The sequence below is a fragment of the Hyla sarda genome, chromosome 3, assembly GCF_029499605.1.
Source record: "Hyla sarda isolate aHylSar1 chromosome 3, aHylSar1.hap1, whole genome shotgun sequence".
NCBI classification, from domain to species: Eukaryota; Metazoa; Chordata; class Amphibia; order Anura; family Hylidae; genus Hyla; species Hyla sarda.
Window position 1 is genome coordinate 237,494,790 of NC_079191.1, and position 26,257 is coordinate 237,521,046.

The 26,257-nt window shown below is 42.5% G+C and overlaps 1 protein-coding gene across 9 annotated transcripts in view; it reads left to right on the top strand.

Moving 5' to 3' along the window:
* The window catches only part of LOC130362185 (uncharacterized), a 205,140-nt gene that overhangs the window by 81,142 nt on the left and 97,741 nt on the right, over positions 1-26,257 (top strand). For all 9 annotated transcript variants that reach the window (XR_008891308.1, XM_056566279.1, XM_056566281.1 and 6 more), the window contains 5 exons: positions 80-264; positions 5,775-5,907; positions 16,261-16,467; positions 20,075-20,267; positions 24,090-24,220. Coding sequence is in view for 8 of the 9 variants with exons in the window: in XM_056566279.1 (XP_056422254.1) it covers positions 80-264; positions 5,775-5,907; positions 16,261-16,467; positions 20,075-20,267; positions 24,090-24,220 (849 nt within the window). In the remaining variant the exon portion in view is untranslated. The remainder of the gene's footprint in view (positions 1-79; positions 265-5,774; positions 5,908-16,260; positions 16,468-20,074; positions 20,268-24,089; positions 24,221-26,257) is intronic.

Consider the following 26,257-nt stretch of genomic DNA (forward strand, 5'->3'; position numbering starts at 1 on the left):
CAAGATGGGAATGCACCTTAATCAGACTGGTCAACAGTGGAGAAAACTGACATCTTATGTTACTTATAATGTTGTGTAGATTACAGATGCAGAGAAAGCGATGGAGGTGTTGCAGGAGCACGCTGCACGGGTATTGCAGCCACCTAAAAATAATATGGTGGACCCTCGTGGTATATTTTCTGTTCAGCAAACAAGTGATAAGACAACAGACATTGCTGGTCTCATTAAGCGCCCAGGGTCTTCAAGGCCAAAGAAAGAAAATGGGTATGTAATGTCCACATCACTACAAATCTGTTTTGTATCAAATGTAGAAAGTAGATAGCCATGCCTCACTTATAAAGTTGGCCATTCCATGCTCTTATCATTTGTGTACATTCCCCTTTTGGAATATAGTAATATTTCTAAGGTTTTTGTTAAAGTGAATCTGACAGCAGGGTTATATTGCAGGTGAACTGGATTAAAATGATGTTTTACTCATCCGGATCCTTCCGCCGGTTCCAGCGATACACGCTGTATTAGGGTCCATTGCTCATATGTTAATTAACACCCTTTTCACAATGGAGACGGGAGGCGGTGTTCGGAGCTTCCCTGCCTATGTCCTCTCTGCTATAATATGCCTGCCCACCTCATAAATATTCATAGTCTTTGCACTTGAAAGTTCCAGGTGGGTGGGCACATGTTTACACATGCATATTTTTTTGCAGATTTTCTGCAGTTGATTTTGCAGCTCATTTAAGCCAATAGGTAACAAAATCTGCAGCAGATTATATTGACATCAATTTTCTGCTGCACAAAGTCCACTGCAGGGCCACAGTGCAACTATAGGCCAATAACCTTTTTGGTGAACAAAGTCCACTGCAGCTCAAACTCACAGTGGGAAACTCTCTTTGCAACCCTGTAAATGTACCCTTCCACATCAGAAAATTTGCAGCAGATTACAATGACTTCAATGGCTGCAGATTGTCCATTGTGTAAATTCCGCTGCGAAAACTCGCCATGGATCAAAGTCAATGCAGGTAACTAGTTGCAAATCTTCAAAATCCACCTTTGCGAACATAACGTTAGGTATTTTGCTGCAAATTTTTTACCCAATTAAGTTGCAGTGGGAAGTTGCAGTGGGAAACCTCCTGTAAACCTACCTATGTAAAACTACCCTAAGGGCTCATTCACACGAGCAGATTTTCTGCTACAGATCTGCTGCAGATATGCTTCAGCAGATTTTGCTACCCATTGAAGTCAATGGGCAGCAAAATCTGCTGAAGCAAATCTGCAGCAGATCTGCAGTAGAAAAGTAGCTGCTTATTTTTTACAGCTTGTTTCTGCAGCTTATTTTTTGCTGGTAAGTCAATGAGAAAATAAGCAGCAGAAAATAAGCAGTTGAAAATAAGCAGCGGAAAATAAAACACAGCATATCATCTTCAGAAAATATGTAGCAAAATCCACTCGTGTCCAGAGCTTCTGCGAGTTTTCCACTGTAGATTACATTGATCTCAATGGTGTCTGATGCAGAAATTCTGCCATGGAAACCTGCCACAGCTTAAACTACCAGCGGGAAACTCGCTTTAAACCCAATAAACCCACCCATGTAAGCATATGCTTAGGCAGTATATTTGCCATGTGTGATTGTTTAGTTGAGATGAATCAACCCATGTGGTATATCTTAAAGGGGTTATCCAAGAATAAAAAAACACAGCTAATTTCTTTCAAAAACAGCTCCATGTATGTCTCCAGGTTGGGTGTGGTTTTACAACTTGGCTCCATTCACTTTAATAGAACTGAGCTGCAGCACCACACCCAACCTGGAGACAGACAGGGAGCGTTTTTTTAAAAGAAAGTAGCTCTGTTTTTCTATTCCTTGATAACCCTTTAATACAGATATCAGTTGTGAGATCACTGTTTATGAATAATGGTGCTTAACATATGATTTTCACTCAGTATTCCTGTCTTCCTGTCCTAAGTCTATCATATAGTAGAATGTTTTCAAAGTCTTCACCATTTCTTTAAGTTTTGGTATAGGAATTTTGAGCCAGGATATACTGCATCAAATACACTTATGTGTATTGTTTTTTATGCTACGTTGTATGGAATATAATTGTTTGGTGAATCAGCGGAATGTCTGCCTTCCACTCTGTCTAAATGTATTGCTGTACTTCCTTATTTATTATATTGCATGTATATATCAACTTTGTTCTTTCCAAATTACATTTGAGGCATTTTCACAGATGGGACCTTTATATAATATGTTAACATTGTATGTGGTCTTGTGTATGATTCTAAAAAACATATATCTGTTCACTTATTATGGATTTTCTTACATTGTTACAATCATTTAGTATTTTTTTTAGGAGTCTGTTAATTCGGTCTGCAACTTGGAGCAACCTTTACCCATCTCTGCTTTCAACATTTGTCATTTGTTTCCATATAGTTTCCATATAGTTAGGATATCTGTTATCTACCAGAAAGATAATGTGGATTTATTACTTTCAAATAATCTCTTGCGCATTCAATTATTACTTTAGGGAAGTTTTACAATTACTAGTAATAGTTCACTGTACAAACCACTTTCACTGTGTGGTGGCCCTGTACAGGAGTTGTACCCCTGTACCCTGGCTGCCCTGTCAGGCAGCCTCCCTGCAGTGTCCCCTGGGCCCCCTTGCATCTGTTCCCCTTGTATAGTTATCTTTACGCTTTGTTTTGTATATAAAAGGGTTATGTCTATAAGAACCGTTGACGTGTGGTTAACCAGTGTCATGTGATTAAAACCCAATGAGGTATCAGTGACCATGTGACCTTAGGGTGACCTATGGGACCCCTCCTAGCTCGCTCTCTTGTTTTCCAGTTAAGTCTTTGTTGAGGTCCAGTGCAGTCAAGTCCTTAGAGTGTGTCTGGAGGCCTCAAGTCAACCACGCAGCTAGAGATGAGCGAACTTACAGTAAATTCGATTCATCATGAACTTCTCGGCTCGGCAGTTGATGACTTTTCTTGCGTAAATTAGTTCAGCTTTCAGGTGCTCCGGTGGGCTGGAAAAGGTGGATACATTCCTAGGAAAGAGTCTCCTAGGACTGTACCACCTTTTCCAACCCACGGGAGCACCTGAAAGCTGAACTAATTTATGCAGGAAAAGTCATCAACTGCCGAGCCAAGAAGTTCATGATGAATCGAATTTACTGTAAGTTCGCTCATCTCTACACGCAGCCACAAGTCTACAAGTCCACAACCCCCAGATAGTCAGTTTCAGTCGAGTCAGTCAAAGTCAACCTGTCTTCAGTCAGCGTGGCCTGTATTAAAATTGTCCCAGTCCACTGCAAGTCCCAGCAAGCACTAAGGTCTCTCAAGTCACTGGTCACCTCCATGGGCCTGGCTAAGCTGTATAGACTATTCCATCTGTCTAACTCAGTAAAGCTACCGTTGTTCCCCAACTTGGCATCAGAGTCATTATTGCCCCCGTGCCTAGCCCAGGATCCAGCAGTATACCTTTGGGTGGTATTGAGCATAAACCACGCTCTGACGTCACGAACACAAGGGGTTAATGCCATCTGCCCCTAGGGCCATTCCATCTGCCCTCATCACACCCTCTACCACAACTTTTGACGTCAGGAACAGGATACGGGTGTGCGCCTTATATCCAAAGTAACCCCCCAGTCGGAACTGTGTCCAGTGTTACAGAGTAAAACGCACACGCACAAGCGACAAAAATTGCACCAGAAAGTGTACGAGAATTTGTCTGTGAAAAGTTTATGTCAAGAGGTGCTTGTGAAATAGGGGGAGGTGAAGAAAGGACTGTTATCCACTATTGGGAGCAGTGCTGAAGTCGTGAATACTATGTGTAAAATTCATGCTGAGACGAGTATAAGAAGCGAAGCGGAGCCGGACCTCTTCAGTTTTGCGGAAGTTCCTGGTGAGAGCAAGATGGCGGAGAGCAGAACACGAGGTCAGAGAGTCCCAAGATGGCACCGTGGGCCCGGCAAGTTGCCGCGGCCATGGCGCAGATGTTCCAGGAGTTAGCAGATCGTCTTCAGATATACTCTATCGGGGTCGAAGGCGCCTATGTCAAAGTTCGGCTGCCTGAGGACCACGGGGACTGGCCTGCAACTCCAACTTGTCGCGAGGACCATCGCCGGTGAGGCTGTCTCACCACTACCGGACCTTGGGATCCTGGGTGGAGATCCACACGAAGGAGTCGGAAGTGAGTACCCCGTCCGAGGCTGCATTCTCTACCTCTCCATCTAGCCCCAGTCCAGAGCCTGCACCCCAGGTCCAGCAGCCCCCAGCACGTCCCCGGTCACCACTGCTGTCACAGTGGCTATTTGACGATGAGCCAGCACTTATCCAGTAGATGAGGGGCCATCTCCTAATCCTGCCAGGGAAGTCCCATCCTCCAGTTCCAGTAGCCCAGGCCGAAACGGCCAAACAAGAGGCCCAAGTGGCCGCCATAGTTGAAGAGATGAGGGCGCAGAGGAGGAAGGAGTATTGCCCCAAGTTAATGCCATATGAAGTGTGCCAAGCACAACAACAGAACATGCCTTGAGGCCTCATACATCAGAAGGCTGGGGCATCCTCGGGAGGGAGAGCCACCCCTAGAACGGCAGGGAGTCACGGTTATCAAATTTAACAGAGTCAGGGGGTACGGCACATTGATGGACTGCCACTGTGGTGGCACTATTTTGGTCAACAGGAGAGCTGTGAAGGCCATTCCATCTGCCCTCATCACACCCTCTACCACAACTGTATCTTGTAGCTTTTACATTTGTTGTGTGAAAGTATGCAGTTATGCTGGTTGTACTTGCTAGTAGCCTATCTTTGATCAATGACAAGTTGGCTAAAGCAGTTTATCTAATGCCCCAGGGTATAAAAGCTTTAAACAACATATACAGTATAACACATGACATTTGCATGCAATTGACATTAACTTTCCTTTGTATTAAATAATCAGTGACTATAACAAATACAAATCTATACACAGGGGCGTTGAATGTATTCCCTTAAGGAAATAGCATTTTTTTTCTTTTAAGAACACAAAATATGTTTTTGTAGGTTATTGTACTAAATCATGCGAAATTCCATGTGTTTTGACTGTGTAATGATAACAGGCAATAAGGAAGATGAAGAACAAAGGGGTTAAAGGAGAGGGGAAAGAGGGAAAGTGGCTGAGCTCTGCTTGCCAGATGACCCCATTTTGGGGGTGCATATATTCTACGGAATAACTTTTATTATGTATACCTAATGATAGCCTATGGGCACCTTAGGCATAAACCTTTGGTGATTTTTCCTGGCATTTACTAATTTCTATTAAAATAAATTGCTCATCTACATTTTCATTGTCTTTTACGTTTTACTGGCAATGTATTATCCAATTTTCAATGCTGATAACATTTCTCCATCACATCGTACCTTACCTTGTCAATGGAAACATTTTCAGTGGTATATAAAAAAAACTTTTATGAATCAATTTTACCTGCCATAAATTATAGTGGTTGTATAGTGTTTTACCTATATTAGTATTAAAGATCCCTAGCCAGGAATTCAGTGAAGGTCCTGACCTAACTTTTACGGCACGCCTGATTGACAAGTTGTTTTTGTGACAAGCCTTAACCATTATTAATTATGGGTTAAAATGATGCTTCATTGTACACCCTAAAATGACTCTTGGTAAGTCATCCAGACCGCTTGATCTCTAAAAGCTTATATGAATGGTAGCTGCCAGCATTTCTGACTTTATAACTGTGCTTGGATATGGTAGTGACTGTACTCATTTCTTATGTGGTTTTAATAAGGTACAATTATCAGAACACCCTACAATTACTGGGATTAGATGAGGGAGAAGATAACAACAAAGATCCAGTACTGATGAAAGGAGCTTACTTATCTCTTCTCTACCTGCGTCATCTGAGACTGAGGGATCTTCAGGTAAAATATTATTTCTTACTTGGCACAAACAGACATGGAAATTAGATTCATGTTAAAAAAAAAAAAATGACAGCCCAGGTGATCTCTTTTATTGATTTAGCAGCGTTCTTAACAGAGAACAAATGGTAAAAACCGTATTAAAGGGGTACTCCCTTGGAAAACTTTTTTTTTAAATCAACTGGTGCCAGGAAGTTAAACAGATTTGTAAATCACTTCTATTAAAAAATCTTAATCCTTCCAGTACTTTTTAGGGGCTGTATACTAAAGAGAAATCCAAAAAAAGAAATTAATTTCCTCTGATATCATGACCACAGTGCTCTCTGCTGACCTCTGCTGTCTATTTGAGGAACTGAGAAAATCCCCATTGCAAACATATGCTGCTCTGGACAGTTCCTGCATTTCTTTTTTGGATTTCTCTTAAGTATACAGCCCCTAAAAAGTACTGGAAGGATTAAGATTTTTTAATAGAAGTGATTTACAAATCTGTTTAACTTTCTGGCACCAGTTGATTTAAAAAAAAAAAAGTTTTCCACGGGAGTACCCCTGTAACATACCATGTTTCCCCGAAAATAAACCCTACCCCGAAAGTAAGCCCTTGCAGTATTATCAGGGTGAGCTGCAATATAAGCCCTACCCCGAAAATAAGACCTAGGCCAGGGGTAATCAACTGGTAGACCGCAGTCCAGATCCGGACCGTGGCCACCAGTAATGCCCACAGACCCAACCCTCCTGCAGCCCCCCATAAATAAATGATGAACAACTGCAAAAAGATTGCCAGGTTCTTTTATTAAAGGGATAGTACAGGGATAGGGGATAAGTGTCTGATCGTCAGGGACTGGCCTCTGGGACCCCTTGCAATCTTTTGTACGGGGCACCGTCTACTTACCCGTCCTCGATGTGCTCCAGCGCCATCTTTCTGTATGAGCACAAGTGACAGCTCGCTTAGCCAGTCACAGAGATGACCCACCTCAGCCGGTGATTGGCTGAACAGACTGTCAACTGTGCTCATACAGGAAGATGGGGGCCAGAGCGCACCAAGGATAGGTATGTAGACGGGCCCTGTACAAGAGATTACAGGAGATACAACCATGGGGGCCAACGTATCCCCTATCCTGTGGATAGGATAAAGTGTCTGATAACTTCAGTTCCCCAGACTACACTTGTAAGTTAAGACTGGTATGAAGTAGCCTGAACTAAAATAAAATAAATGGGAAGATTTATCAAACCTTGTGTAAATGAGCAGTTGCCCGTAGCAACCAATCAGTTTCAAGCTTTTAATTTTTTTGAGGCCGTTTTTATTTTATTTCAGTTGGAATCTGTTTTCTATGGGCAATTGCTCCACTGGGCCTTTGCACAAGGTTTAAAAATATGCCCCCATAGAACGTACAAGTAAATCAAACATAAACGTATGCTAGAGCAGTGGTCTTCAACCTGCGGATCTCCAGATGTTGCAAAACTACAACTCCCAGCATGCCCGGACAGCCATCGGCTGTCCGGGTATACTGGGAGTTGTAGTTTTGAAACATCTGGGAGGTCCGCAGGTTGAAGACCACTGTGCTAGAGGTTTATAAAATTTACATGCCACATAGATCACTAATATCATTGTAATTTCATATAATATCACTTGTTTCCGAAGACCAGGAAAATCTGTTTATGTTCAAGGAAAATAGTTTCTAGTAAACAGCAGGGGGCGCTCTTTATATACTGTCCTGTATGCATGTATGCAATTATGACAAGTATGTCGTATTACTCAACTCCTGTAACTAGTAAAAGACATTTTTATTCTCACTTTAGATAGATATGCTGTAATATTTTGTGCATTTGTTAATAGATGTGTTTATAGGTACAGTATAATTTAACCCCTCAATAGATTTTAATGGCTATGAGTGTACCTGTCACAAAAAAAAAAAAAAAAAAACATTTTGACATGTAGTCTAGAAGTTCACATGACTGTTTGGCCAGCTGCTTCATCTCACTCATTGCAAAAGGATGGGGGAAAAGTGCATAAAACGTAACTTTTATTATTAATGTACTTATTAAAAGAACATCTAAATTGGGAAGTATATGGAGAGGCAGTCCGCTGTGGGGCTAACCTTTGACGCCACATGAAAAACCCTTCACCATCAGTTAAAAGAAAGTGGGGTGAATTGCCAATATAGATATAGTATCTCAAAATCATAAGGTGCAGGTAAGTCTGTCAATTTTACCTACGCATTTCAGCTTACAGGTAAAGGTGCCTCATCAGGGGCTGTCACAATACTCAGACTTGGAAATACCTAAGATACAGTCAAAATATGCAGGCAACAGAGACAAATACAGTGGCCCTGCTGTCCCCCAATAAACCTGTTGTAAACATACAGGAGCAATGGTCAGACAGCCTTATGCCAGTTTACAAATACAGGTATATGTGAGTATGCCATCCAGCCTGTTCCAGGGAGACCTAAAAACAAAAGAAACAATACATTCCTTCTCAAGAGTCTATTGGTGTGCAATACAGAATCGTTGGATTCAGGGGCACAGTTTTACTCAGTGTTTATGGAGTCCAGTCCAGTGTCCGTGCACCCGCAGTGGCGGGGATCCGTGCAATATCACCAGCTGCCAAGGCACGTGAGGACTGAGTGCCGGCGTCTGACGTATTATCCTGTGCCAGGCAGGGTGGGTGGGATCAGGAGCACGTCATGATCCCAGCAGACGCGAAGATGCCGGGAGGCATGGCGTAGCTCCGTCACACAGACGGGGCTGTCTCCTGCCCAGGGTTAACCCTAGCACTGTCGTAAGGGATAATGTGTGATAGTATTGTGGTTTTATAGGATAGTTGTGAACCACACTCCCAGATGTACGTTAGACTAAACCGTGACAAATGGTCACAGTGGTGAACGCTGACATTCTATGAATGTAACTCACGTATTGAAGTTATGTACAATATGATAGATAGACCAGATGTTACTTGGTAGAATAGTTGTGACTGATATGTACAAAATGCAACAGACTGAGTAGAGACCGGGGGACAACAGTACCCATGTAAGAGATAAAGAATCCATGCATGTAAAGGGGGCCTATTACATGTACAATGGGATAGGTAGGCAGTGAGATAGGGGTAGTATGTAGTGACTAAGGGACGGGGGGGCCGGTCACCTAATGGTAGAAGGGGAGAGAAATAAACTGAGGGCCTAATGAACCTACCCTGTTTCCTAGAAGCCCCTTTTATAAGTCCCTAAACCTAGGTGGGGTGATGTCCCTAAAAAGGGTGGTCCCGCTCAGGACAGTGCGGGTGCACAGACGCTGTTGTGACAGCCCCTGATGAGGCACCTTTACCTGTGAGCTGAAACGCGTCGGGAAAATTGACAGACTTACCTGCACCTTATGATTTTGAGATACTATATCTATATTGACAGTTCACCCTACTTTCTTATAACAGATGGTGAAGGGTTTTTCATGTGGAGTCAGAGGTTAGCCCCACAGCGGACTGCCTCTCCATATACGTCACAATTTAGAGGTTCTTTTAATAAGTACCTTAATAATAAAAGTTTTAAGCACTCTCCCCCCATCCTTTTGCATATTTATTGCTGGGAGATTACTGACTGACTAGGGTGGGTGGACACCCATATCCTTCCTATTATTCATTTCACTCATTCACACAAACAAACTTTATAGTTTTCAACAGCAGAAGGTTTCATGGAGACCTGGTGCAGTCTAAACTTTAGTCTGGACGACAACAGTTTTTTTTGGGTAACAGTCTAAGCACAGGCTAAGAAGAAAACAGACAGTTCTGAGGTAGAGAAGACATACTTAGCGAGGAAACCCCCTAACAGAAGCATTCATATTGGAATAATCATTTCAAAAATGTTCCTTTTTTATTGTAGATTTATACACTTCTCAAAAAAGGGAACACTTAAACAACACAAGGTAACTCCAAGTCAATCACACTTCTGTGAAATCACACTGTCCACTCAGGAAGCAACACTGATTGACAATCAATTTCACATGCTGTTATGCAAATGGAGCAGACAACAGATGGAAATTATAGGCAATTAGCAAGACCCCTCAAATAAAGGAGTGGTTCTGCAGGTGGTGACCACAGATCACTTCTCAGCTCCTATGCTTCCTGGCTGATGTTTTGGTCACTTTTTTGAATGCTGGCGGTGCTTTCACTCTAGTGGTAGCATGAGACGGAGTCTACAACCCATACAAGTGGCTCAGGTAGTGCAGCTCATCCAGGATGGCACATCAATGCAAGCTGTGGCAAGAAGGTTTGCTGTGTCTGTCAGCGTAATGTCCAGAGCATGGAGATGCTACCTGGAGACAGACCAGTTCATCAGGAGATGTGGAGGAGTCCATAGGAGGGCAACAACCCAGCAGCAGGACCATTACCTCTGCCTTTGTGCAAGGAGGAGCACTGCCAGAGCCCTGCAAAATGACCTCCAGCAGGCCACAAATGTGCATGTGTCCACTCAAATGGTCAGAAACAGACTACATGAGGGTGGTATGAGGGCCCGATGTCCACAGGTGAGGGTTGTGCTTACAGCCCAACACCGTGCAGTACGTTTGGCATTTTGCCAGAGAACACCAATGTCACGATTCGGCTAGCTGGTTGTGGATCCACTGTGTCAGCGAGGGATTGGCGTGGACCGTGCTGGTGGACCGGTTCTAAGAGGCTACTGGTGTTCACCAGAGCCCGCCGCAAAGCGGGATGGTCTTGCTGCGGCAGTAGCAACCAGGTCGTATCCACTAGCAACGGCTCAACCTCGCTGACTGCTGAGAAGGCGTGGGACAGAAGGACTAGGCAGAGGCCAGGTCAGACGTAGCAGAAGGTCGGGGCAGGCGGCAAGGTTCGTAGTCAATATGGAAAGCAGGAGATCTGGTAACACAGGCTTTGGACAACACTAAACGCTTTCACTGGCACAAGGCAACAAGATCCGGCAAGGGAGTGCAGGGGAAGTGATGTGATATAGCCAGGGAGCAGGTGGAAGCTAATCAGGCTAATTGGGCCAGGCACCAATCATTGGTGCACTGGCCCTTTAAATCTCAGAGAGATGGCGCGCGCGCGCCCTAGAGAGCGGAGCCGCGCGCGCCAGCACATGACAGCCGGGGACCGGGACGGGTAAGTGACTTGGGATGCGATTCGCGAGCGGGCGCGTCCCGCTATGCGAATCGCATCCCCGCCGGCAATGTCAGTGCAGCGCTCCCGGTCAGCGGGTCTGACCGGGGCGCTGCAGGGAGAGAGACGCCGTGAGCGCTCCGGGGAGGAGCAGGGTCCGGAGCGCTCGGCGTAACAACCAACATAGGCAAATTCGCCACTGGGGCCCTGTGCTCTTCACAGATGAAAGCAGGTTCCCACTGAGCACATGTGACAGACGTGACAGAGTCGGGAGACACCATGGAGAACGTTCTGCTGCCTGCAGCATCCTCCAGCATGACTGGTTTGGCGGTGGGTCAGTAATGGTGTGGGGTGGCATTTTTATGGGGGACCGCACAGCCCTCTATGTGCTTGCCAGAGGAAGCTTGACTGCCATTAGGTACCGAGATGAGATCCTCAGACCCCTTGTGAGACCATATGCTGGTGCAGTTGGCCCTGGGTTCCTCCTAAGGCAAGACAATGCTAGACCTCATGTGGCTGGAGTGTGTCAGCAGTTCCTGCACGAGGAAGGCATTGATGCTATGGACTGGCCTGCCCGTTTCCCAGACCTGAATCCGATTGAGCACATCTGGGACATCGTGTCTCGCTCCATCCACCAACGCGACGTTGCACCACAGAATGTCCAGGAGTTGGTGGATGCTTTAGTCCAGGTCTAGGAGGACATCCCTCAGGAGACCATCCACCACCTCATCAGGAGCATGCCCTGGTGTTGTAGGGAGGTCATACGGGCACGTGGAGGTCACATACACTACTGAGCCTCATTTTGACTTGTTTTAAGGACATTACATCAAAGTTGGACCAGCCTGTAGTGTGATTTTCCACTTTGATTTTGAGTGTGACTCAATATCCAGACCTCTATGGGTTGTTAAATTTGATTTCCATTGATATTTTTTGAGTGATTTTGTTGTCAGCACATTCAACTATGTAAAGACGAAAGTATTTAATGCGATTAATTCATTCATTCAGATGTAGGATGTGTTATCTTAGTGTTCCCTTTATTTTTTGAGCAGTATATATATATATATATGTCCTTGTAGAAACTTTAGCACAGGATGGCTCAGGTGTGGTGCAATGTAACCCCCAGTGTGCCAAACTGGATCCACATAAACATTTCTCCACTTGGAAACAGCACCCAACACGAGGTCCAGCTTTAAGTGCAAGTTATATGGTCTTTATTGCATCATGATATACAATGCAATGTTTCGGCTACAAGCCTTTTTCAAGCATAACATACATATACAAAAATCCTTCTTAAATACATAACATAGTGACCTGATTGGGGAAAGCACAAGTGTGGTGCATATAGTAATTAATGTTAAGCCAACCTCCTGCACATCATTGGTCGGGAAAGTGACATGTGTGTCTGACAGCTGTCATATAATAATATAAATAAATTAATAAAGATCCTTCATCTAAAAAGTTATATATAATATGAGCATACAATTGGGGGGGGGGGCTCCGTGACACCAATATCGTAATCTGATCACTTTACCTTACTCCCGTTGCTGTGATCTGCTCGGAGCCCACGCTCCTTGACAATGTTTGTCTTACACATTCGTCTATATATCACTGAATGACACCTGGAGATATGCAAGACAGGGGACTCCGTTGAGGAACACCACGAAACAAGAAATCTGACACCCAAATTGAATTTTTTGTCTTTTAATTTTTTGTCTTTTCCTCCTGATCACTGTTCACACTATGGCGGCTGGAGGATCTGCGCTATGTCTCTTCAGTGGACCTCTATATTATGTGCCGAGATAATGAATGGGATGCACAACACAAACTTTGATTGCGCGTGCGCATTCACGTCTACTGAGAGCCTGATGTATGTGATCTGATAGGTAGAAGCCGCGCAGCCGCATTGACAATGTTTACAAACATTGTCAAGGAGCGTGGGCTCCGAGCAGATCACAGCAACGGGAGTAAGGTAAAGTGATCAGATTACGATATTGGTGTCACGGAGCTCCCCCCCCCCAATTGTATGCTCATATTATAAATACCTTTTTAGATGAAGGATCTTTATTAATTTATTTATATTATTATATGACAGCTGTCAGATAGTGTTGCTCACGAATATTCGAAATTCGAATATTATTCGCGAATATCGCATATTCGCGAATTCGCGAATTTCGCGAATATAGCGCTATATATTCGTAATTACGAATATTCGTTTGTTTTTTTTTTTTGTTTTTTTTCACAGTACACATCACAGTGATCATCCCTCTCTGCTTCCAGCTTGGGTGGTGTAAAGAAGGCTGTAATACTACTGTGTGAGACTGGCATGCGAAAATTTGTATAGACGTAAATTCGCACATGCGAAAATTAGCATATGCTAATGTTCGCATATGCGAATTTTCGCGTATGCTAATTTTGTATATGTTAACATTCACACATGTTAATTTTCGCATACGCGAATGTTCGCATATGCGAAAATAAAACGAGAATATAACGAATATGCGAATATACGCGAATATATGACGAATATTCGTCCATATATTCGCGAATATTCGCGAATTCGAATATGGCCTATGCCGCTCAACACTACTGTCAGACACACATGTCACTTTCCCGACCAATGATGTGCAGGAGGTTGGCTTAACATTAATTACTATATGCACCACACTTGTGTTTTCACCAATCAGGTCACTATGTTATGTATTTAAGAAGGATTTTTGTATATGTATGTTATGCTTGAAAAAGGCTTGTAGCCGAAACGTCATTGTATATCATGATGCAATAAAGACCATATAGCTTGCACTTAAAGCTGGACCTCGTGTTGGGTGCTGTTTCCAAGTGGAGAAATGTTTATATATATAAATATATATATATATATATATATATATATATATATATATATATAGGAGTTGTAGTTTTCACAGGGACCATTTTGGGGCGCATATTTTGCATTGACTAACTTTCGTTAATCTGTTTTATTTTTTTCTGAGGGAATATGCAAAAATGTTCATGCTTTTTACCATGTTGTAAAAGTAAGATTTTATCTTTTATTCTGTGGGCCAGTATGAATGGAGGAGTGAAAGAACACAAAGGCAGTCCTTAAAGGGGTACTCCGGCCCTATACATCTTATACCCTATCCAATGGATAGGGAACAAGATGTCTGATCGTGCGGGGTCCGGCAGATGGGTCACCCCGCGATCACCACGCACACATCCAGTGCTCTGAACATTATGTTCAAAACTCTGCGTTCGGGCCACTGTGGTTATGATGTCCCACCACGCCCTCCTCGTGACATCACACCATCACACCACGCCCTCTCCAAAATGTTCAGAATGCCGGTTTCATGCATGGTTATCACGGGGAGGGGGGGTCCCACCAGCCAGACCCCACGATCAGACATCTTATCCACTATCCTTTGGATAGGGGATAAGATGTCTTGGGAGCGGAGTACCCCTTCCAGAGGAAGTTGAGTTGTTCTTTTTAACCTGACCACAGTGCTCTCTTCTAACACCTCTGTCCATATCAAGAACTATCCAGATTAGGAGCAAATCCCCATAGAAAACCTTTCCTGCTCTGAACAGTTTCTGACATGGACAGAGGTGTCAGCAGAGAGCACTGTGGTCAGACTGAAAAGAACAACTCAACTTCCTGTGGAGCATACAGCAGCTGATAAGTACTGGAAGGATTAAGATTTTTATGTACAGTAGAAGTAATTTACAAATCTGTTTAACTTTCCTGCACCAGTTGATTTGAAACAAATTAGAGAGAGAGATATTTTAGTATTTTTGCACATTAAAAACACGTTTTATAAAAAAATAATCCTTTTTGTGTTTCCCCCATAGCTTTTATAATTGTTTGTTTAGAGGGGGGTTGCAAAGTGGAATGAAAAAAGCAATATGAACAATTTTTTATTTATTTTTTTACAGCGTACATGACACTGTTTCCATGACATGTTACAATCACAATGATGCCATATATGTTTGTGTTTTGGGGTGTTTTTTAACAAAAAAAAAAAAAAGATAAAAGAAAAAAGAAAAAAGAAAAAAAAAAGGGTTTTATTTTTTGTTCCTCTGGCATGGCACACAGCAAGGGCAGGCCTGTGGACCTTTGTCATTCTTTAGTTGCCATGGTTGCTATTTACTCAGCATTTAAGAGGTTAAACTGCATGGAACTGTGTTTATGTCTGTTTGGGATCCATGGGATCACTTCACAGATCACCATCAGTGTTGTCTCTTAAAGTCTTCTTTAACGTGTGATTTCCGTCTGTATTTGTGCCTCATCCTGGAGCGCATCTTCTGTCTTTCTTTTCTTCTTCCTATATTGATTGCATTGTTTTTTGTTTGTGCTTTTTGAACTTTCTCTTTATTACTCCAACATTCTGGTTAGTTTTTGTCTTATGTCCCCTTTGGGATGCTGTGAATGCTTGGTATTTTCCTCTTTGCTGAACATGTAACCTGTTGAGTAGTATTGCATCTTCATGCTTCTTTTTGCCTATTGTTTTCTAGTGATGCTATTCTATCTCATTTAATGCATGTATTTGAATTTGGAAAATCTTTTCAATAAATATACAGTTTAAAAAAAAACAATACTACTTGGAACAAATTCCTCTTTGTTCACCCAAGTTGAAGCAGGGTCCTTGCTGTGTTTTACAGAGGAGATTCTGCAGATTGATCACACGGGCACCGTGACAGTGCCTGCACAATGAGCCCGAGCTTCTCTCAGGGTAAACTGTATTGTTCACATGGTCATTAACTTGGGGGGGGGGGGGGATTACAATATTATGCAAAGGCTTTTCTGTCTGACTTTTATACCAGTGTTAGTTGATGTGTCCTATATGGTCTGTTTGTCAAATTGGATCCTTCTCCTTCTGATATGGCGTTCCTAATACATTTCCCATGCTACCTCTGGTTTTGAAGATATATGGGGTGGAGTCCTAAGTTCAGCGAGTGATAAATAGAACTTCCCTCCCCTAACTCAACCTGTCAGTTTATTCCTTTGAGATGTAGCTTTTACCTCTGCCCTTTTGATAGGTTTGCCCCTTTCAGCTCTGACAAGTCAGTTTGCTTCTCATAGGACACACTAGAGGATCTACACACAGCACATAGGGGAGTTTTATAAATGTAGCCAATCCCTGTATAGACTTGCCTACTACATAACTGCACTCCTGTTTTTTTTTAATTAAATAATGAGTGTTTTGTTTTCTGACTAAATTAAATACTCATGCTATAAAATCTGTTCTTAATTGATTTTGTTACAGCGCATGAGTCTTGGAATTCTAAACTATTTCCGATCTATTGAGAGGACCCTAACAATTGACAACTGTTGTCTCTCAAGTACTTCTGGTAATCTGCTACGCACTGGAGGTGAACAAGCATCCTGGATAAATGCCAGTCAAGGTGGAACTGGTATGACTGGAGGACTTGGATCTCATCAGTATATGTACCAAACACCAGCAGATCTGCAGGTATTATTCATTTGAGGGGTTTAAAGCTCCTACATTTTCTATTAGTGACATCAGGTATTAGTATCTTAGCATAACTGATAATACTAAATAATACTGGGTATACATTGACTAATTATAGATATTAACTTCTGTATGTTCTTCTGGGTATTTCTCGGAGTAGCTTTTAGTATGTCAAAATATCACACTTTTGCTCTTGTATTTCTTATTAAAAAAAATTGTGATCAGGGTGTGATGAGGACAGGTGGCATTAACCCCTTGTGTTCGTGATACCAGGGCGTGGTTTACCCTCTACACCACCCGAAGGTATAGCGCAAGATCCTGGGCTAGGCATGGGGGCAAATAATGACTCCTACACCAAGTTACGGAACAAAGGCAGCTTTACTAAGTCAGACAGATGTAACAGTCTATACAGCTTAACTAGGCCCAAGGAGGTGACCAGTGACTTCAGAGACCACAGGTCTTGCTGGGACTTATAGTGGACTTGGACAATTTGATGCACAGCCATGCTTACTTGAGACAGATTGACTTGGACTGACTTGACTGAGGCTGACTATACCCCGTTTGTAGCTTACCAGGTTTTGACTTGGACCTGGGGGGTAGTGGATTAGTGGATCCGTGGTTTCATGATAGACTTTAAGCATCTTTAGGACACCAGACCTCACGGCAACTCAGCACTAAAGAGAGCATAAGAGACTGAGGAAGCTCCACCCAGGGTTTATATGGGGGAGACTCAGGAGGCGTCCCATAGGTCACCCTGTAGGTCACATGCAACTGGTACCTTCCCTGGTTATAATCACATGACATCAGCTCTTAAAGGTATAACACATTATTTGCACAATACATTATATAACATAGGCACTAGCTGTGATATATACAAGACATAGGTGAGGAAGGGCCCAGGGGTCACAGGATGGAGTCTGCCGGACAGGGCAGCTAGGGTACATGGGTGCAACTCCTGTACTGGGCCACCACATTTCATTATGCTTATAATTTTATGTGTTGAATAAAAAATATAGGTTTCCTAAAAAAAAAAAAAAAAACAATCTTGAATTACTGCATTAAAGTAGTATTTTAAGATAAAAATGATTTATATATATATATATATATATATATATATTCTTCATATGTTCATGTTTGTTTTATGCTTTTTGAGTTCAGCGACACTGCTCCAGACCCTTAACAACTCTCAAGTCCTGAACACAGTGCAGCCAGTCACTGAATTCAGTGGTCTATGTCAATTACCACTGGGGCCAGTGATTGGCTGCGTGGTGGCTGGGGACATTATCAGAAGAGCACATCATTCAGGCGAGTAAACAGAGGCAGCGGGGAGGACTGGAGCAGTATGCTGTAATTCTACATTTTAGAACCATGGCAGGCTTTTCTTTTCATTTTTTATTTATCTCAGACACAACCTGTTATTCCTTCAGTATTAGGCTCCATTTACACTACAGAAGATTCTGTCTGCAGCTGGTACCACAAAAAGCCATCTGCGCTAGGACCACGCAGACATGCACCCTCACAATTGACAGCAATTTAGTCTACACAGAATTCCACCGAAAGAATGAACATGAGTCAAGAATTTAATGGAGACTAATGCATTAGAATTTCCAAGTAGAAATCCCATAGTATGAATAGACCCTTACCTTAAAAATCTTCAAACTAATTGTTGTAGGGTTGCCTTGACAGTCTGGCCACCCAGCATGGAGTTAATGATGGAGTGTTTGTTCATTCCCAATAAGGGTTTGTCGTACACGAGCAGATTGCCTGCGGAATTTCCACTGCGGATTTTGCTACCATTGACTTCAATGGGTCAGCAGAAAATCCTCAATAGAGGCAGTTTGCAGATTTCCCTTTGGACCCATTGAAGTCAATGGTAGCAAAATACGCTGCGCAAATTCCGCAGGTAATCCGCCCATGTGAACATGCATAAGACTGGATGAAAGAGTAACATTGAAGGGAAAATGTAAATATTTTAATGTATATCCATAAAAGTGAAATACTGCAGTTGCCAGAGATTTACTGAAAAGCAAGAAGTAAATCCTGAGAGGAATGTGTGAACACAAGTACAAATACTTATTAACCCGATAAAGATCATTTGCAAATACAGCCACTAACAGAAGACTGGCCAGATTAGTATGCCATTTATGTGAATAAAGTTTTTATGTTGATGGTATGAAGTGTACTATCTGTTTCCTGGATGTTCTATGGTTTTTCATGTGATTTCTTTTTATGCAATACATTTTTAAGACTATTTGGAAATCCAGAAATATTGCAAGTTAAAGGAGTTTTAATGTCTGTTGCTGTCAACAGTATTTAAAGGGGTCCAGTGGAAAACCTTTTATTTTTTTTTTAAATCAACTGGTGCCAGAAAGTTAAACAGATTTGTAAAATACTTCTATTAAAAAATCTTAATCCTTCCAGTGCTTATTAGCAGCTGTATACTACAGAGGAAGTTCTTTTCTTTTTGGATTTCTTTTCTGTCACGACCACAGTGCTTTCTGCTGTCATCTCTGTCCATGTCAGGAACTTTCCAGGGCAGGAGAAAATCCCCATAGCAAACATATGCTGCTCTAGACAGTTCCTAAAATGGACAGAGATGTCAGCAGAGAGCACTGTGGTTGTGGCAGAAAAGAAATCCAAAAAGAAAAGAATTTCCTCTGTAGTATACAGCCGCTAATAAGTACTGGAAGGATTAAGACTTTTTAATAGAAGTAATTTACAAATCTGTTTAATTTTCTGGCACCAGTTGATTAAAAAAAATAAAAATTTCCACCGGAGTACCCACCATCCCTGCCTATTGCCCATCTATCCCTAACCCCCACCCAGCCTTTAATTTTTTTTTTACTATCTGAGAAATGGCTTTTTGTCTGCCTGGTAGTGAGCTCACTTACCAGGCAGACTTCCCCAGCAGGCGCAACGTCACTGATGCCTGCTGAGGGGCTGACTTCCGCCCTTAGCTCATCTATACAGGGGGCCTCCAGCTGTTTCACCACTACAACTCCCAACTTGCCCTGACATCTATTGGCTGTCAGGGCATGCTGGGAGTTGTAGTGGTGAAACAACTGGAGGCACCCTGTGTTGAGAACAATAACTTTGTTATTGGTATGGCTGTGGCGCTGCGGCGCTACCCCGCTCCTTCCACACACACACCCACGTTAATAACAAAAGCTTTGCTATGACGCTTCCTCGAATCCCCCCCCCCCCCTCCGAAAAAGACTTACCCAAGTGCAGGCCAGCCCTGAGGCAGCAGCAGCATCGCGTATATGCCGGGAGGCGGGTGAGGCCAGGGAGGTAATGCGCGCTCAGCGCTCGCTCCTGCCTGTCTGATTGACAGGCAGGGAGCGAGCGCAGGCTGAATGAATTAGGACCGATTGCCCGGCAGGCATCAGTCCTAATTCACTGGTGACGTCATGTCAGGCTGCAGCCGACCACTAGGAGGGAGACTTCTAGTGGCCAGTTTTCTAAAGTAAAATATACTATTTTAATGATAAAAAAAATAATTAATACGGTATATATTAGAGATATGTTGTAGTACATAAGTACTACAACATATTTTAAAAAAAAGTTTGGTGACAGTGCCCATTTAATGCTTCTATTTCATCGCCAGGTTGATGGTGCACAGATCATGGAGTTTTCACAGGTTGAGAATCACAATGACTTCTACACAGTTGAAGATGGAATAGTTCACACTCAGGATCAGAGAGGGGCCTTTGTGATGTACGATGCTGCACTTAAAGATCTACAACAATTACAAGATGAACTATTGCTGTTGACAACCCTGTATATTGAGAAATATCGAAGTAAGCTGTTGTACATTTATTATAATATAATGTTCTCATAGGTATTATTTTTAAGTATTATCTATATATATAAAACTCAACGTGTGTATGTGTGTGTGTATGTATGTATGTGTGTGTATGTTCCAGCATCACGTCCAAACCGCTAAAGATATTAACATGAAACTTGGCACACATGTTACCTATATGTCAACAACAAACATAGGATAGGTAATTTAACCCCCATTTGCCAGGGGCGGGGCTTATGTTTAAAGTCCCATACAAGTCAATGGGAAATATATGTTACTGCATAACTTCCAAACGGCTGGAGATATTTCAATAATACTTGGTCACATGTTACTTATATGTCCACTTAAAATATAGGATAGTTAATTTAACCCTAACTACCCCCTTTTGTGAGTGTCGGGGTTTTTGTTTAAAGTCCCATGCAAATCAATGGAAAATATATGTTCCCACATAACTTCCTTATGGCTGGAGATATTTCAATACCTGGTACACATAATACGGGTCGGGATAGGAGGTCGGGATAGGAGGACGGGATAGGAGGTCAAGATAGGAGGGCCGGGATAGGAGGTTGGGATAGGAGGGCCGGGATAGGAGGGCCGTGATTGGAGGGCTGGGATTGGAGGGCCGGGATAGGAGGGCCGGGATAGGAGGGCCGGGATAGGAGGTCGGGATAGGAGATCGGGACAAGAGGTTGAGATAGGAGGTTGGGATAGATGGACTGAATAGGAGGACGGGATAGGAGGACGGGATAGGAGGATGGGATAGGAGGTCAGAATAGGAGGTCAGGATAGGAGGTCGAGATAGGAGGTCAAGATAGGAGGTCGAGATAGGAGGACGGGATATGAGGACAGGATATGAGGACGAGATGTGAGGTCGGGATATGAGGTTGAGATATGATGACTGGATAGGAGGACGGAATATGGGGTTGGGATATGACAACAATATATGAAGATGTTTATTTTCCTCCCCAACAAGGATTAGGAAGGAAAAACCGGGCAACGCCGGGTACTCAGCTAGTATCATATAAACCCTCATAGAAATTCATGATTCATAGTATAATGATACTAACAGAGGTTTAAAAAAAAAACAATAACCCCAATAATTTACCAATATACACTACCAGATACAATAAAGCAACATTAGAGTGGAGTGGAGTTTTCTTTGTGGGTTTTGATTTCCGACAGGTATTTTCCCAAGGTATTTAGTAAAGTTTCCCTACATTTTGCACTTTTTGCGCTTAGAGGCCCAGGATAATGACTACAGTAAGGTTATGCTCCTTAGACTACAACCATTTCAATATATAGCCAAATAAACAATTTGTGGCCTGGATCGCCTATGGAGTGATGCATATGTGGAGATTTGTGTTGGCGCACAAGGTGCTGTGTTTCTATGTACACTCCTGCAACACACCACTGGACTACTGACTCTTAACATTAAGAGTTAACAATTTTTTTAATTTAAGCATATCCCATTTTACCATAACTTTTTTGTCTATTAGTCAGATTAAAGTTTGCGTGGAGCATAAGGCTGGAGTTTAATGATAGATAAAAAAAAATTGTGTGCAGTTGTTTTGTACAACTTGAACTGTGATGCAGTTGAGGTGAGATTTGTCACAGCTTTCTTCTTTTACCATAGAAGTGTAAATATTACACTGGTTTGCGGTGTCTTTTGTTGAGTGTAACCATTGCATGACAGTGCTGTACCAGACGTCAGTTGGAATGTGGCATTATGTGAAAGAGGCTGCATGCACGCATTTCTCAATAGGAATTCAAAACTAGTATGGTTGACCTAAAATAGTGTGACATCAGGCATACAGTGGAAATATACAGCTGATGGCCTCCTGTTTGTCGAGAATGGATGCCAGCCATAGGCTATGTAAAGTATTTGTGATTAACCCCTTAAGGACTCAGGGTTTTTCCGTTTTTGCACTTTCGTTTTTTCCTCCTTACCTTTTAAAAATCATAACCCTTTCAATTTTCCACCTAAAATCCATATTATGGCTTATTTTTTGCGTCGCCAATTCTACTTTGCAGTGACATTAGTCATTTTACCCAAAAATGCACGGCGAAACGGAAAAAAAAATCATTGTGCGACAAAATCGAAAAAAAAACGCCATTTTGTAACTTTTGGGGGCTTCCGTTTCTACGCAGTGCATATTTTGGTAAAAATTACACCTTATCATTATTCTGTAGGTCCATATGGTTAAAATGATACCCTACTTATATAGGTTTGATTTTGTCGCACTTCTGGAAAAAATCATAACTACATGCAGGAAAATTTATACGTTTAAAAATGTCATCTTCTGACCCCTATAACTTTTTTATTTTTCCACGTACAGCACGGTATGAGGACTCATTTTTTGCGCCGTGATCTGAAGTTTTTATCGGTATGATTTTTGTTTTGATCGGAGTTTTCGATCACTTTTTATTCATTTTTTTAATGGTATAAAAAGTGACCAAAATACGCTTTTTTGGACTTTGGAATTTTTTTGCGCGTACGCCATTGACCATGCGGTTTAGTTAATGATATATTTTTATAGTTCAGACATTTACGCACGCGGCGATACCACATATGTTTATTTTATTTTTTTTACACTGTTTTATTTTTTTTTATGGGAAAAGGGGGGTGATTCAAACTTTTATTAGGGAAGGGGTTAAATGACCTTTATTAACACTTTTTTTTACATTTTTTTTGCAGTGTTATAGGTCCCATAGGGACCTATAACACTGCACACACTGATCTCCTATGCTGATCACTGGCGTGTATTAACACGCCTGTGATCAGCATTATCGGCGCTTGACTGCTCCTGCCTGGATCTCAGGCACGGAGCAGTCATTTGTCGATCGGACACCGAGGAGGCAGGTAAGGGCCCTCCCGGTGTCCGATCAGCTGTTCGGGACGCAGCGATTTCACCGCGGCGGTCCCGAACAGCCCGACTGAGCAGCCGGGATACTTTCAGTTTCACTTTAGAAACGGCGGTCAGCTTTGACCGCCGTTTCTAAAGGGTTAATACCGCACATCGCCGCGATCGGCGATGTGTAGTATTAGCCGCGGGTCCCGGCCGTTGATGAGCGCCGGGACCGAAGCGATATGATGCAGCATCGCGGCGCGATCCCGTTTCATATCGCGGGAGCCGGCGCAGGACGTAAATATACGTCCTGCGTCGTTAAGGGGTTAAGCATGGAAAGACATTGCCTGACTCACCCTTAAAGGGGTACTCCAGTGGAAAACTTTTTTTTATATATCAACTGGTGCCAGAAAGTTAAACAGATTTGTAAATTACTTCTATTAAAAAATCTTAATCCTTCCAGTACTTATTAGCTGCTTAATACTACAGAGGAAATTCTTTTCTTTTTGGAACATAGAGCTCTCTGCTGACATCATGACCACAGTGCTCTCTGCTGACATCTCTGTCCATTTTAAGAACTATCCAGAGTAGGAGAAAATCCCCATAGAAAACAAATGCTGCTCGGGACAGTTCCTAAAATGGACAGAGATGTCAGCAGAGAGCACTGTGGTCATGATGTCAGCAGAGAGCACTGTGGTCATGATGTCAGCAGAGAGCTCTGTGTTCCAAAAAGAAAAGCATTTCCTCTGTAGTATTCAGCAGCTAATAAGTACTGTAAGGGTTAAGATTTTTTAATAGAAGTAATTTACAAATCTGTTTAACTTTCTAGCACCAGTTGATTTAAAAAAAAAAATAAAATTTTTCCACCGGAGTACCCCTTTAAGCAATATGGAAATGGTTTTATTGAGAAGCAACTTCAGACAGCATATTGGATATTAATTCATTGGTGCTTTATTGTTTGGGCTTTTAAGGTTTCAAGTTAAGTCAAAAAGAAGTAAATGGAACAAACCTCTCAGACTGGGCACACATCAATGTGGACCGCTTGGCATTGCTGCTTGAACTGTGGACCTGGGAATGTGCACTATTAGAAAACAAACAGCAGGTAGGCCCAATATTGTTTCTTTATGGAACTGTTTCTTTCTCTTTTTCCTAAGGCCCATGTTTATCATTTTATGCTTCCCAAGGCAATGGCAGACTTTAATAATGGGATCCAATAGGCGTTGGATTTTTAAGTGCTCTGGACCGATAAAGTAGGGTCGCATGCGTATTTGCTTTACATCTTTCACACAAAATATTTCGGTAGTAAATCCACTGCATTTACAGTAAATAAGATGTTAAAAATCTTGTCCACGTGTTACAGAAAATGTCTGCACAAAATCTGTGTTGAAATAGACATGCAGTGTGGATTTCTGATTTGTGGATGTAAATAAAATATGCATAATCCATTCAATCTATAGAAAACCGTAACAAATCTGCAATCTGCAAATAATTTCGGATTGCAGTCAATTTGATGTATATATATATATATATATATATATATATATATTTGTGCTCGGTGCTACAAATAGCGAGCCTACCTACTTAAAACTAACTCAACTATGGCTAGGCAGTCTGAACTGTGCCATATACTGCCGCGTAAGGGTACACCTTGTAAAATAAGAGGGCATACCTTGGAAGAAGTAAAAGAAAAGAAGGGAGGGCAGGGTGGGACAACGCGAGAGCCGTGGCGCACTGAACACAGGGAGCCGCGGCTTTTAAGCGCAAGTACCGCCCCTCCCACAAACACAGGTTAAGTGACTCAGTCAATTAACCTTCGCACTTGTGCTCAGTGCTACAAATAGCGAGCCTACCTACTTAAAACTAACTCAACTATGGCTAGGCAGTCTGAACTGTGCCATATACTGCCGCGTAAGGGTACACCTTGTAAAATAAGAGGGCAAAACTCAAACCAAACAGGCAACTCAGAAATCAAAACAAGCTTTATTAGTAATTACAACACAAGCGATTCAAAAGCACACTGCATCTCCAATTTCGGGTTTGGAACATAACGTATGTACGCACTGGACTTCCAGCGACCTAACTTCCTGATAACATGAGCAGGAACACCATGACGAGAGGCAGACGCGGCTGCCCCTATGCGTAGTGAATGACCGGATATGACCGAAGCATCATGGCCTAAGGATTTAACTAAAACACGTAAATAACGAACAAAAACTGAGGAAGTAAGAGCAATGTTATTAAACAACAACAAAGGGCATTCTGGACTGTCATGAACTCGAAGAGCAAGTAACGAGTTAAAAACCAAGACCGGACACCATTTGTGAGAGGTTTTAAAATATTTGACGTGCACCTCCTGACCGGGAAGTGATGTCTTAGTGTCGTGCAGAACGAGAGTGAAATGAGCCGTGGCTCGCTGCAATTGTCCCAACTTCAGAAATGGTGCGGTACTAGTTCTACTCGTGAACTCGCCCGGCCTCAGAAAGCCATAGAAACCTAAGAAGAGGGCTGCTTTTAGCGTTAAACTATTACCTAGACCAAACGGGGAGTGATCCAGAGCATCTGCCAGTTCCCTAAACAGCGACCCCGAGATGGGCTGCCTGCCTGGAGGCTTTGGTACTCTACTTTTGGCAACCCCCTTAAGGGCAGCCTTAACTGCATGCGAAGTAAACAAAGATGCCCGATCCGGGAACTTCAAAGTAACAAAGTGTTGTATGCCTGCCAAATAAATCTTTATGGTGTTATATGCTAGCCGTAAGGAGGAGTGGCAAAACCCTATAAAGGCTAAAATAAAAGATACTGAAAGGACATCGTTATGCGGGTGAGACTGACAGAACTTAGTAAACAGATTAAAGGCCGTACGGTAAACTTTCTGAGTGTTACGGGAAAGTGAACTATTAATCAAGTCCTGACCTACAGACAAATAGGCATTTAGTTCAAAATCAAATCGTGGAACGCTGGAACCATGCATCCTGATGGATCGGCCTCTGGCATTACCTGGAAGAAAAGTGGAAAATTGAGCCTAGACAGTGCATCAGCAGCCGTGTTCCTAACACCATCTATATGAGCACTAGAAAAGTGAAAATTATGTGACAATGATAACCATACTAGTTTACGCATCAAAGACATGACCTGTGGGGAC